Below are 14,187 nucleotides of genomic sequence, written 5' to 3'. Positions count from 1 at the left end.
AGGCCGGCCAGGATCAAACCCGCGCTGCAGAGGCTGCGGACAGCTTCACAGCTCAGTGCTCACCGCCTGCGCCACCAGAGAGGCCCTGAAATTCAGACTTTCCTTTGGGCATTTCTCACCCCCATCTGTGTGCTGGGTTTTGTCATCACTTGCACTGAACTTTGAGCTCCGCCAGGGGAGGAGACGTGCATGTTTTTCTCTCCTCTGGACTGGCAGCGGGCAGCACAAGCCCGGCCCGAGGTCAGCCCTAACCATGTGTTTACGGGGTGAGGGGGCATCTTTGAGGGGCCCCGGGGCCCGGGATGGGAGCAGAGAAGGTGGCGGCGCCTGCAGGAGGCTTGGGGGAGCAGGTGGGGTCTTGCCCAGCTGCTCCTGCAGTCGGGAGCCGGCGCGGACACTGGGTGAGATCCCGGAGGCTCACACTGGAGGGATTTCCTCCGCAGGGGAGGCCTCCCAGGCCAAGCAGATGAAGGGTGAACCCCTGGGGTACAGGTAGTGGGGGTGTGGGTGGAGCCAGCCAGGGGTCCCAGTACCGAAGAAAACCCAACCCTTTCATTGGTGGCGCCTCCTCAGTCTCCTTCCAGGAGGCGACCCCGTAACCAGCTTATTTCTGCTCCACAGCGCATTACCTAGAGTACGTTAAATCCGAGTGGCATTTCGCCAATGGGACGCAACGGGCGCGGTTTCTAGAGAGACACATCTACAACCAGGAGGATCTTGCGCTTCGACAGCGACGTGGGGGAGTTCATCGCGGTCACGGAGCTGGAGCGGCCGAGCGCCGAGTACTGGAACGCACAGAAGGACGTCCTGGAGCGGAGGCGGGCCCAGGTTGACGCGTTCTGCAGACACAACTACGGCGTTGGTGAGAGCTTCACAGTGCAGCGGCGAGGTGAGCAAGGCCGGTGGGCTGCCGGCGTGTGTGTGTGTGTGTGTGTGTGTGTGTGTGTGTGTGTGTGTGTGTGTGTGTGTGAGAGACAGAGAGAGAGAGAGAGAGAGAGAGAGAGAGACTGTGTCAGAGACACTGTCCGTGTTGGGTTGTGGGTGTCAGTGTGTAGTGAGGGGTGCACTGTTAGGTGTGGAGGAGCAGAGGATGTGGGGGGGCTGGGATCTGAGGAGGCGAGTGTGGTGAGGTGTGGGGGGTGCAGAAGAGAGGGCCTCGGGTGGGCACTGCGGCAGAGGTCAAGTGGGACATAATGGAGGTGTCAGTGCAAGCGCTGGAGATAGAGAAACCTTGATTGGGTGGGGGGTTAGATACAGAGAAAAGGAACGTGAAAGTGTCCGTAGTTGGAGTGAGGGTTTAGGGAGGTGAGGAATGTAAAATAATTCAGAACTCTTGATGAGGCTGGTCACAGGCTTGTCCCAACCCCTCCTTAATCCTGAAACCAGTAATATAGCCGGCATGTGTTTGTGTGAATAAAATTTCTTTGAGAAAAAAAGTCTCAGACTAATTTTTGAGGAGGGGGGCCGACCTGTGATGCACCTTTAATCTTAGAGGCTCTTTTGTGTCTAAATTTCTTGCTTATATTTTCTTAGTGTATTCACATAGTTGAAGTGATTATGAAATCAGGGTTTTCAGTTATAATTGTTACTTATCACACTGATGTAACTATTTGTACAATGTTGTTGTTTAGGTAGTTACATATTATTTGTTCATAGTTGTGACAATTTACTGCATATTATTCCCACCTTAGATATTCTCAACATTGACCAATACCATTGAAAAATGTCTTTGTTATGTTTCTTTGATTTCGAAGTCTCCTGAACATTTTTCACATATTTTGTTTAATTTTTACTGCTCTAAAATCATCAATTATCTCTGGGGTCCTTGTGTTTTTCTCAGTGATTTTATAGACAATGCAATGATTAACACTTTGCTTATAGGTGATTCAGCATTTTGTCCAGTCTGTGTCTTTTCTTATTCTGTTTATTATTATAGAAAATTAAACATTTTTATTAAATGAAATATAATGCAAAATTGCTAGTCATAAATTACCACCAATCTTAAATCTACCATTAACATATAGTAAAATTGTTTTTCCCTCAGGGTTTCTCATTCCTTCTCTAAAATCATATATATTTTTTAAAGATTTATTTATTTATTTATACAAGCACTGGGTACAGTCAGAAGCACAGGAAGGTGAGAGAATTCACCAGAGCCAGAGCAGGGAGCAGAGCAGGCAGACTGACAAAGTACACTGCTGAGGGAAGCAGCGGGTGGCAGGAGAGGTCTGCGCGCCATGTGGGACCCTCACCCGGCGGCTGTGGATTGAACTGGTGCTGCAGAAGCTGCGGGCAGCTTCGCAACCCAGTGCTCAACCGCTGCGCCACTGGGAGGCCCTAAAATCATATTTTTTGAGCCTGGTAGGGTCAGGGATTGTCTTGGACATTAATCACACATCTCAAAGAGTTCCAGACCCTACCCTGACTCAAATGTCAGCTTGAACGAGAAACACTTGTAAAATTATCACAATTCCAATAATAGAGATGCTTGTTTTGCAAAGGAGTGGTATTGATCTGTAGAAGGTACCATAATATTATTTTAGCTCATCAATTTTTTTGCTTATTTGCCATTTGTTTGCAAAACTATATGAGTTTGGGAGTATAGTTTCATATTCAACATGTGTTCACTTGCTTTCCATCAAAGCTCCAGGGCCAGTACACCATCAGCTTACCCCTCTGCATCCTCCTTCCTCCCACCCATAGTTTTCACAGAGTCTGACAGTTACTTTTGTTGTGTTTTGCCGGTTTGTTTTCTTTGGTTATTTACATTCTACAAATGAGAGAAGCCACCAGTAATTGCCTTTCACTTTCTGACTCATTGCACTTAGCATAGTCGCTCAATGAACTATCCGTTTTGTCCCAAAAGGCACTATTTCATCTTTTAAGTAGCTGAGTATCCATTAAATATATTCCCACAATTTCTTTAACCAGTTGTCTGTCAAAGGGCATTTAGGTTGATTCTATGCCTTGACTATGGTGGATAATGCTGTTATGATCATAAGAGTGTATAAATCTTTTATGTTGTTTTCATACTCTTTGGGTAAATACCTAGCAATGGTATTACTGTGTCTTGTGATAGTTCCATTTTTAATTATTTGAGGAATCTCCATACCAGTTTACATCCTCACCAATAGTGGCTGAGTGTTTCTTTTTCACTATACTCTTGCCTGTAGTGATTACAGTCATCCTTGAAGGATGATGAATTCATGTTGTTCTTGGCATTCAACTCATAAGAGTATGAGACTCACTTTTGTCTACTAAAGCTTCCCAGGGTAAAACCATTTCTGTGGCATTGTGAAGTTTGAGTATAGCATTCCCAAGATTTCACACTTTACATCCCTGTGTATCCTACTGTTGTTCCTCAGCTCATCACACTGCTTTAAATCATATTTTCTCTCCCAGTTAACAAGGGAAATAAATATTTAACTTATATAGAAGACTAAGTTCTGGCCTAAGTTTCGTATATTTTATGTCCGTGTAATTCTCAAACAGTCTTAAGAACCAACATATACTAATTCTCAGCTTCTTTTTACATTTCCCTTCATAAAGAAGAAAACTGAGGCACAGAAGAATTTAAAAACTCTCCCAGGATCAATCAGTAAGAGACAGAACTTGGATTTGAACCCAGGTAGCCTGGATACAAGAATCATGCATGGGCCTCCCCTGGTGGCGCAGCGGTTGAGCGCTGGGCTGCGAAGCTGCCCTCAGCCTCTTCAGCACCGGTTTGATTGCTGGCCACAGGTGAGGGTCCCACAAGGCTTGACAGACCTCTCCTGCCACGCCCGCTGCTCCCCTCAGCAGTGTATTTCCTCAGTCTGGCTGTTCTGTTCCTTACTCGGGCTCTGGTTAATTCTCTCACCCTCCCACGCTTCTGACGGTACCCAGTGCTTGTATGAATGAATGAATGAATGAATGAATGAATAAATAAATATTTTTTTTAAATCATGCAATTAATTAATGCATCCAATGCTTTACAATGTTTATAAATACTCAAATTCAACAATGACTTACTGTTTCTTGCTATGAAAAAAACCTTCAGCATTCCTTCAACATCTCTCAAATCTAATGGACCCCTGCTCTAAGGTTAAAATTAAGCCTCTTGGCACTAATTCCTAATGGGCCATGTGGTCAGCTTTGAGGGAGGTCCACCTAAGACCCTGAGACAGGACCTGAGACTAGTGCCTGGGGGCAGAAAGGCACCAGCCAAGGCCTCTTATTCATCATTCTCACTTATTTCCTCTACATTTCTCCCCTAGTTCAGCCCACAGTGACTGTGTATCCTTCAAAGACCACATCCCTACAGCACCACAGCCTCCTGGTCTGCTCTGTGAATGGTTTCTATCCAAGCCACAATGAAGTCAGGTGGCTCCGGAATGGCCAGGAGGAGGTGGCTGGGGTCGTCTCCACAGGCCTGATCCAGAATGGAGACTGGACCTACCAGACCCTGGTGATGCTTGAAAATGTTCCTCAGAGTGGAGAGGTCTACACCTGCCATGTGGCGCACCCTAGCCTGATGAACCCTATCACAATGGAGTGGAGTGAGAACCTTTTTAATCTGAAAAATTCGTTATCCACCTTGGCGGGGATTTGGCTTATCCTTGAGTCTCAGGTTTCTCCTGTGCCCACACCATATTTTCATTTTTTCTGTCTTCTTTTCTCCTTCAGCACAGGTTTTTGGGTGTAACCCTGTGATAATTTCTGCAAATACCTGTCCTCCCAGTGGAGGCAGTTAGTTAAGCCTGACAAGCAGAAAAGTTTATATTCCCGTGATGTCACAGATCCTGGTCACCTGTTTGCCCTGGACACTAATCTTGCCTTGGCTGGACCTGTACTTCTAGAATGATTGCTTCTGGGTGGTTCTTTGTGATCTGAGAAGAGAAGCCTCTTTTACAATTCCTAATATAAGGGAAGTTGAATAGTCTTTTATTGGCTCTGTCCCCCTTAACAAGCTATTCAACTTCATTGAATCTCAGGTTACTCATTCATCAGATGTTGAAGTACTGGCCTACGTCAAGGCTGTGATAGTTGAATGAGTTCAGGGCTTGAACCTTGTGTCTATGCAGTGTGACTTTTAAATCTCTTTCCAGAAAAGTTCATTTATTCTAGTTCTTTGAAGGCAGTCATCACTTTTTCTCAGAGCTCTTAATCTCAGGGTGTATTAGAAAAGTTGGATATGGGGCAAAAATCACTAAAACTAGCTTCTTTCCTCAGGGGCACAGTCTGAATCTGCACAGAGCAAGATGCTGAGTGGATTTGGGGGCTTTGTTCTGGGTCTGCTCTTCCTTGGGGTGGGGCTGTTCATCCACTTCAGGAATCACAAAGGTAAGGCACCTAGTCGTAGCTGAGAGTCCTCTTAGAGTTTGGTGGAAGAAAAGGATGACTTCACTCAGTTTAGTTTTCTGTACACTAGCAGGCCTGTTTTTCCTCGACTGACCTCAAATTTCCTGAAAATTCAGAAATCAACAGGTCACGATTAGCATGCTTAATTAAATATAAGAGTTTATGACCTATAGAAGTAGGGGAAGGATTAGCATTCATAGAGACCTCAGGGTGAGATCGTGGGACAAATACAAATTTGTGGGAAGTATTACTAAGGCTGATGAAAATATAGTGAATTTATATGCAGACACATCATGGGTCCCTTGCTCTCAGTTTATACTTTTTTTTTCTGGCCTGGCATTATGTGATGCCGGTTGTAATGTCAGAAAAATCTCAGGTTGTTGGTCAGGGCCTGGGAGCATTGTATGTGGGGACAGACTTGTTTCTAATTCTTTTAAGTATATATCATCCCTTCTCTTTCCTGGGATACTCTGGACTTCAGCCAACAGGTAATGCTTTTTAATCCTCTTTTAGAGACATACTCAGTTTCCATAGAATTGATGGTAGACAGTGACAAGACAGAATTAATGAGAAAGACTTTGGATCTAACTATTGAGCTGGCAGTTTACACTCAAGTTTCTCCTGCCATTTAATTAATTAAGCCTGCACTGAAAAATAACTTTGGTTCAAGGTGACAAAAGAATTTCCTCTTTCTTACTGCGGTGTTATAACATGAGGCCATGAGAGAGGAAAGGAAGCTGCTTGTAGAGTAGGTGTAGAAACAAGACTCTCCTTTCTTTTGCAGGAGTGCTGAGCTGAGGTGCAGGTAGTGACCCTCAAGGAACAGCCTCTGCCCCAGCTTCTTCAAAGTATGAAAAGGCCTCCTGCTGGCTTTTATTCCACAGAGAGAATCCCTTCTCAGGATCTGGTCTGCTCCTGATTCAGTGACTTGCAGAAAATGTCCACCCTCTGCCCTGCCCTTGACCTGGAAGTCCCCAATGTTATTGGTTGAAATATCTCATTTTCATTCTTGCCCTGTTCCCTTTGTATTTAACCCTATGGCCTCTTATGCAAATGAACTCACCTTCTGCCAGTACCTCTTTATGTTACAGTGTTTTCCTCAACTAAACATGAAAACATCTGATTTGTGCAACTACAAGGACATTAAGTAGAGAAAAATGGAGGATTATATCATAAGACAGTAATAGTTTTCATTTACATCCCTGAATTTTGACCACATGTGTATCAGGGGGAATTTCCTTGCTTCTGTGGATTTTCTGTAGGTAGGTATTAAGATTCTGAGAGCCAGTTCTAACATGTGGGTGTTTTTCCACATCACCAAGCAATTCTCTGGCACCTTCTAGATGTCTTACAATTCAGCTTCATTTTAACACTGTCTAAATGGAGATAGGTCAGGTTCCACAGGTTAAGGGCTCAGCCTCATTAGACTAACCCCTACCACATGTTCAGAATAGAAAAGGACCCTCACACATTCCCCCAGAGGAACACAATTGCATTTCTGCCACCCTGAGTTCCGCTGGAGCTATTGTCTCTTTTCAAGGATGAGCAAAGTTCTGCCAGGTCTAGGAAGCCTGGGAAGCATCTTTCAACTGCAGTTTGCTCACTTGAAAAGTAGGAGGGAGTGGTAGTTTCATTTAGTCTGAGTGTCTGGGGAGTAATGGGAGCAAGGTATGTGTAATTAAGAAATGAAGAAACATAAAATCCCAACTACTTTACTGCTGCCCAAGGCAGCTCTCCTGCTTTCTGAGGCTGTCTAACCTCCTCTCACAGTGTTCTGTTTTATGGCTTCCCAATAAACTTTGTTGCTGGCTTTATTCTGGTGCTTCATGAAATTTTTTCTTGAAGGACACCAAGGACACTCTGGTGTTGTGTTCCTTAAAATCCTCACTTTGCAGATGCCTAGAGTAATTTAAAAAAGTACCTTGTCTACCAACCTGTGTCCTCATGTCACAAGGGGCATGCTGATGATCACAACAGCTGAAATGGAGAGAAGTTGGTCCAAATTAGCTCTTGGACAGAGTGACTGAAATAATGCAGAGATGACATTTGCTTCATTAAAGTAAATTTGTTAAAAATAAAGTTGAGGAATCACTCTAGATAAATGTAATACTTTTATATAGCTGCAGTAATCAAAACAGATTGGTGTTGGGGCCTCCCCGGTGGCGCAGCGGTTGGGCGCTGGGTTGCGGAGCTGCCCGGCCTCTGTGGTGCCGGTTTGATCCCCGGCTGCTCCCCGGCCATCGGAGGAGGGTCCCACATGGCGTGCAGACCTCTCCTGCCGCCCGCTGCTCCCCTCAGCAGTGTACTTTGGTCCTTCTGCCTGTTCTGCTCCCCGCTCTGACTCTGGTGAGTTCTCTCGCCCTCCCGCACTTCTGACTGTACCCAGTGCTTGTATAAACAAAACAAACAAACAAACAAACAAATAAATAAAACATGCCTCTATAAAAAACAAAACAAAACAAAACAAAAAAAACAGATTGGTGTTATGGAGAGATGGACACATAGACTGATGGAAGAGGATAGAGAATGGAGAAAGAGATCAACACCTCTTACTTTTGACAAAGGTGCAAAGCAATTGGATGGAGAATAGTCTTTTCAAACAGTGATGTTGGAGCAAATGGCTATCCATAAACAAAAAAGAAAAATAAGTGAAAAAGAAAACATAGAAATAAAAGAAGAAATAAAATAGTCAATTCTCATATTTACACAAAAATTCACTCAAAATAGATTGTAAATTTAAATGTAAAATATACAAATTTTAGAGGAGGAAAACTTTGGTACCTATGACTTCGTGAAGAGTTCTTAGACATGACACCAAAAACTTGATTCATAAAAGAAATAGAACAATGCCAAATTTACAAACTTTTAAAATTTAAAACTTTTGTTCAGCAAAATATCCTATTAAGAGACTGAAATGATAAAGTACTCAGAGAGAAAATACTTGAATGTTCCCAAATGTCACAAAGGACATGTATTTAGAATATAGACCAACTCTCAAAATTCTGCACTAAAAATATATCTAATTTTAGGCAAAAGACTTGAGGAGACATTTTACCAAAAAAGATATCCTGATGGCAATATGCATTCTGTATGATGTTCAACATCACTACCCAGTAAGGAAATCCAAATTAAGAACATGATGATAGAGGTCTCCCTGGTGGCCTACGGGTTAAGTCTCAGTGCTATCACCACTACTACCGCTACAACCTGACTTCTATCCCTGGCCAGGGAACTAACCCACATAGCACAGCAGACCTCTTCTGTCTCGCTCACTTCTCCCCTCAGCAGTGTATTTCAGTGAATTCACCTGTTCTGCTTCCCACTCTTTCTCTGGTGAACTGTCTCACCCCCTGCACCTCTGGCCTACACCCCTGCTTTTCTGTGCAAAAAAAAAAAAAAAAAAACATGCAGATACATCCCATTCCTATAAATACTAGCACACACATATAAAACAATCAAAATATAAAATACTGATATGAAAATACTCGTGCCATGCAGAGACACTGGATCTCTCATGCACTGTAAGAAGCAGTTTCTTAAAAAAATGAACAAATACTTGCCACATGACTCAATAATCATATTTCAAGGCATTTATGTTTCATTGCAGCTTTATTTGTAATAATCCAAAACCAAACCAAATGCTTTTCAAGAAATAAACTGTGTGCTTTGTGTCAGTTTCAGCCAATCAATGACTGATGCTGTGGCTTGCTGGTCCTTGTTAAGATCGCAAAATACCCTTCGCCAATAGGCATCAAGAAACTTTGAAAAAGCAGAGCTTTCTTATTTACCAGACTTGGACCTTACACAGTACACCTGGACCACAGTGACGTCCCAGGCAGAGAGAGTGTGAACAGGCCTACAATTTTGCTTTGATTGGGTTGAGGGTGGAGGCCTAGGATTTTCCAAAATCCCTATATTTCCTTGAAATGTACAATTCACTTGCCTTCTCTGCACTAGAAACTGCCACATGACACTGTCTTGAGATAATCCTGTGTTATGGAGACCATCTTGACTGCATATGTACCTGAACCTGATGGAAGCATTTTTTATTTATAAATTTTTTTGAAGATTTATTTATTTATGCATAGATGAACTGGGGTACAGGCCAGAGTCACGGGAGGGTGAGAGGATTCACCAGAGACAGAGTGGGGATCAGAACAGGCAAATGGACTGAAAACACTGCTGAGGGGAGCAGAGGGCGAGACGGGAGAGGTCTGCCGCACCATGTGGGAATCTCCCTGACCAGCCTGCGATCGAACCTACAATGCAGATGCTGTGCAGCTCACCCCCTGCACCACCAGGGAGGCCCTGATGGAGACATTTAAATAAATTTAAGATTCTGACTGCTAGACACAGAGTTCTACTTTTCCATGGTTATCCTAGACAATTGTTGTAGGTCTTCCTGTTTATTAAAACTTCCACTTACCAAGCTGTTGTCAGATTATTTTCAAATTTTTCCTTGCCTTCTGTGTACAGAAGCTCGTTTGTGATCCAAAAATTGGTGAGCAGTCAGAAGATTAGGTAGAGAAACGTGTGTGTGGGAAATCCTGAGTGGCCCATAGACCTCTGCTGGAGACCAGCTCCAGCTGAATGTCGTGTCAGGGGTCGCCAGAAAGGAGAGGACAGCGTCTGCAAAAATCTTATTTAGGGGGGCTGAGTGGAAGTGGAGTTGAGGCAGACACAGACAACTTCTTTCATGCAAGTATCTCCTACTGAGGGTCTCAGCGGGTCTTTATTTATACCTTAAGGTGAGCAGTGAGATCACATCAACATAAGTATTAAAGCAGAACTGCTGCAGGGGGTCTTGTTGCCCCAGCCAGATAGGATACTGACAAGCAGCTAAGAGAGGGGGCCTCACACCATAGGGCTGAAGATCTGACATCCTTTGCTTTTTGTTCTTGGTCATAGAGAGAGAAAAATTTATCAGAAAGTATATTAGGCAATAAATTATATGTATCAGCAGACGGTAAGTAAATAGCACGGAAAATTGTCTGTTTAGAAATTAGTTGTTGGGCAGTTTGGCCCACTTGACAATGGGAGATGGTTTGTTGTGCATGCCTGACAAGCAATCCAGCACAACAGTTGTAGTGGGTCCTTCTTTTGCCTTCTCTTGAAGTTTCTTGGGAAAGTTTTTAAATGAAGCTATTTGAGTTAGGAGTTTCTAAATAGAAAAAATTTCTGATAGCTGAGTAGCAGCCGGTCCCCGGCTGAAGGCCATGAGAATAAGAAAAGTCTTTTCTTGCTTAGGCTTTGGCTGATAGGGATGTACTGGCAGCTATCTACTGTCTTAGGTTATTGTTTAGCTGAAACAATGAGTTCTAGTGTAAGACTTAGTTTTTTATTAACCTTGAAGGTTGCCTTCTTACTGAGAGCACATAGTGGCCAAGAGCCCATGGAAAAAGAGATGCACTGATTGTTTCTGTTTTGTTTCTATGCGCATGATGATGTAATCTCACTGCTTGCAAAAAATGTATAAATAAAGAACCTGTTGAGCCTTTCGGCAGAAGATACTAACACCTCACAAAGTGTCGGTGTCTCCTCATTCCCTTCCCCTCAGCCCCTAAGTTTCAGTCGCTTAACAAGTCGCTGAGGCCATCTCATCCTTTCAGGAACCCCTGACACGACATTTTGCCGGAGGCTGGTCCCCAGCACAGAACAGAGACAATCAATACATGTTTTCTCATGAACATATAGACACTCTCTTGGTCTCATACCAAAAGGCATTTCTTTGGTTACCTTAAGAAAAACATTAGGGACAATTAATTTCCTCGGTACAGCTCATTCTCTAACATGATCAATTATTTAAAACAGCACAACATTAGGTAACAATTAATCATTCTATTGAACTTCCTAGTTTCATAGTGGGCGTGGAAGTCCTGTTCTATATTCTATTACTAAAATCATTCTATCTCCTTAGCACTCAATTAACTTGGCTAATTTATTAATTACTTCAAAGTGACTTAAAGCAACTCATCAAATCTATGTTAGTTCTACTGAAATCTATCTCTTAACTAGAAATACCAAACCTCCACACAGCCTGCGAACTATTGACATTTTGCATACACTAGGAATGTACTGCTGCCGCAAGTATGTACCCCCTGTGTTAGACTACAGTTTCCAAGCACAGCTGGTTCAGGGCAGCTTGTTCTCCATGGTTCTCAGGGCCAAAACATTTCTTTCCTGACTATTCCTTTAGCATTTTTTACTTTCTTTGATAATGATTCAAGTGTAAGAACAATAAATCAATAAGCTTTTAGGTCTGAATTAGGTTTTCATGGGCCAATTAATAACTAACTTACTTCTGCATTAACCAAGAACAAACAGGAGAGCATTAGCAGGCGTTGCCATGGAGACTCCCTAGTTCAGATCTTTTGGGAAGCGCAAGAACTCCCCTCTTCTTGGAAGCACGGGAGCTTCCCCCTATACTCTGGGGAGCACAGGAACTCCCCTCTTCTCGGGAGTGTCCTCCAATGCCCGGACCTTGTCAAGAGACAGCATGGGTAGTGCAGCCTGCTGCAGACCTCTGTGTTTGAGGGGGTGGAAAGCATGTTAATTGTCTCATTTAGAAACCAGTCCCAGTCCAGCCCCTTCTAGAGCAGGGTCACTATGTCCTGTGAACAAGGTGGGAGCTCTGAGACCTCACTGTGCCATCACACATGCACTGTCATTGGTCCTGGGACCTGATTCAGGCCCAGACAGACCCTCCAGGGTGCAGCCAGAGGAGAGCAGGTTTGAGATCAGTTGGTTCCCACCTTCCCAGAGGAAGACACACAGACGAGGAGACTAACTGCCTACAGCAGGGCCAGTCAGGCCTGTGTGAAGTGTGTGTAGGTGACATCCCCTGCAAGAGACCCTCCAAGTTAGTATGAACCTGAGGCCCCCGAGCACACTGGCCTCCCCTCCAGGGATAGCAGGGAGGAGTGGGCATACCCCCAATGACCTCTTTGGTGGGAGGTGCTAGAACGCCCCATGGGGTCCATGGGAGACAGGAGTCTGGAGGCACAAGCTGCTCCAGGGTTTCCTCCATGGGAAGAAGGAGGGGCCAGATCTGTAGCCAGCTCCCTGTCTCTCCAACCGGGAGCCTCTGGTGTCACTGGTGTGGACTGCACCTGGAATGCAGGGGGAACAAAAAGCAGTCCAAGCACCCTTGTGGGAGGTTTTGTCTGAGGATAAAATCCAGGTAAGGAACCTTAGGAAGTGACCTCACCTTTCTGGGATGGTCACCCACAGAACTCAGAACCCTGGCAACCAGGCATCCACATTCTGGACACAGACCTGACCTCGATCACTTGCCTGGAGACCCTGGAGCTGTTAACATGTTTTGTTGTGTGCTCAGGTCCCCAGGCAGTGGCCCAGTAAAGGCTGCCAAAACCCATGTCAGCCTTTCCTTAAACACATCATAGCCTGTGTAGACTTGGAAGGCCAGTAGCCAGCAGTGCCTCAGAGGTACCCAGGGTGGCCCTGGGACTGGTCAGGCAAGGCCACCACTGTCAATACCCCTGGCCAGCGCTATGACCCTGTGTTTGTGCCTGTGTGAGCGAGATGTGTGTGTGCTTATGTGGGGAGGAGCTGGCCCTCCCAGGGGTGTGGGTCATGGTCACACCCAGGACTAGGCTGCAAGTGGGAGCCTAAGGACTGAGCAGCTCCTGATGCCTGAGGTGTATCCACCCTCCAGGTGTGTCTCTTTACTCCCGGGAGGTGTCCTATGTCCAGGGAGGTCGAGATGGCCTGGCAGAGCTTTTTACCTACTCGCCTCCTAGGCCCTGGTGCAGGATCCCTCCCAGGGCTGAAATCTAGCTGAAACCCATAAGCACCCTGGAGATTCAGGCTCAGGTTCATAGGCCCTGGCTGGAGAACCTGGAGCCGGTGAAGGAATAACGTGAGGGTAAGCAGCTATTTGAAGGGGGAGGTGCAGAGTCCCACAGTGCGGAAACCTCAGACCCCACACCCCCACCTGCTGGACTTAGTGGGGAGATGTCTGGGGAGTTACAGGATGGACTTCCCTGAGGGCTCTGGGCTGTGGTCTGTTTGCAAAGACCATGGAAGGCAAGACTGTGGGTGATGGCGTCTGCTCTTGCATCTCCAGCTCCTCCTCAGCATGTAGAGCATCTGACAGGTGAGGAGCCCAGCGAAGTTGCTGATTCAATGTAAACAGACACTGCAGGTCCAGAGGGACTGAAGAGCTATCTCTGGGCATCAGCTGTTCTAGTGGATCAGGGGACCCCAGCATCCCTGCTGGGGGAGCCAGACCTTATCCAGGGTCCTATGGGTGTTCCTGGGGGTTTAGAACTCTCTCCTCTCCTGTGTGGGCAGCCAGACACTCATTAAGATGCTGCAGGAGAACCAGAAGTTATGAGTGAATAGCAACCCTGCTGGGGGAGCCAGGCCCTGGCAGCATCCTGCAGGAAAAAGGAGGGTGCTAAGCTGACAACAACCCTGCAGGGGCAGACAGCCCAAGCTGCTTTCCTGCAGCACAACGTTCGGGTGCTCACTCCTGCCCATCATCCTACTTGTCAACCTTCACAGATAGTTGAACACTCAACACCAGGCCTTCTGAGCCTCTGTCCACACAGCACCCCAGCCGCACCCCTTGGATATCTTCCACCTTGCCTCGACCCACAAAGACCTGGCCCTTTTCTTTTACTTCTCCTTTGGTTCTAAATTTATTTTAAGTTTTCATTTTACTTACTCTATGGTTTCATTTTTCAGTGTGTATATATTAATAAAGTTTCTGTTGACTTCATTTAAATTGTGCACCCCTTGCGCATTATTCCTTCACCATGCGTGCATCCTTTTTACTATCTACTTGTACAAGAGGTACCTCCCCAATGGAAACCCTGTACCCAA

The 14,187-nt window shown here is 45.2% G+C and overlaps 1 protein-coding gene across 1 annotated transcript; it reads left to right on the top strand.

The window, feature by feature from the left end:
• The first annotated feature begins 253 nt into the window (after positions 1 to 253).
• LOC119252302 (DLA class II histocompatibility antigen, DR-1 beta chain-like) lies at positions 254 to 7,144 on the top strand. Its single transcript, XM_054698143.1, is given in 5 exon segments — positions 254 to 401; positions 622 to 715; positions 717 to 889; positions 4,257 to 4,538; positions 6,125 to 7,144. Coding segments are annotated over 5 exon segments (711 nt in total). The 3' UTR covers positions 6,139 to 7,144.
• The last annotated feature ends 7,043 nt before the right edge of the window (positions 7,145 to 14,187 follow it).

The sequence above is a fragment of the Talpa occidentalis genome, unplaced genomic scaffold (assembly GCF_014898055.3).
Source record: "Talpa occidentalis isolate TD23 unplaced genomic scaffold, MPIMG_talOcc4v2.1 talOcc4.2, whole genome shotgun sequence".
Classification (NCBI taxonomy): Eukaryota; Metazoa; Chordata; class Mammalia; order Eulipotyphla; family Talpidae; genus Talpa; species Talpa occidentalis.
Note: the sequence above shows the minus strand (reverse complement) of the source record. Positions and strands in the feature narration are given on the sequence as shown.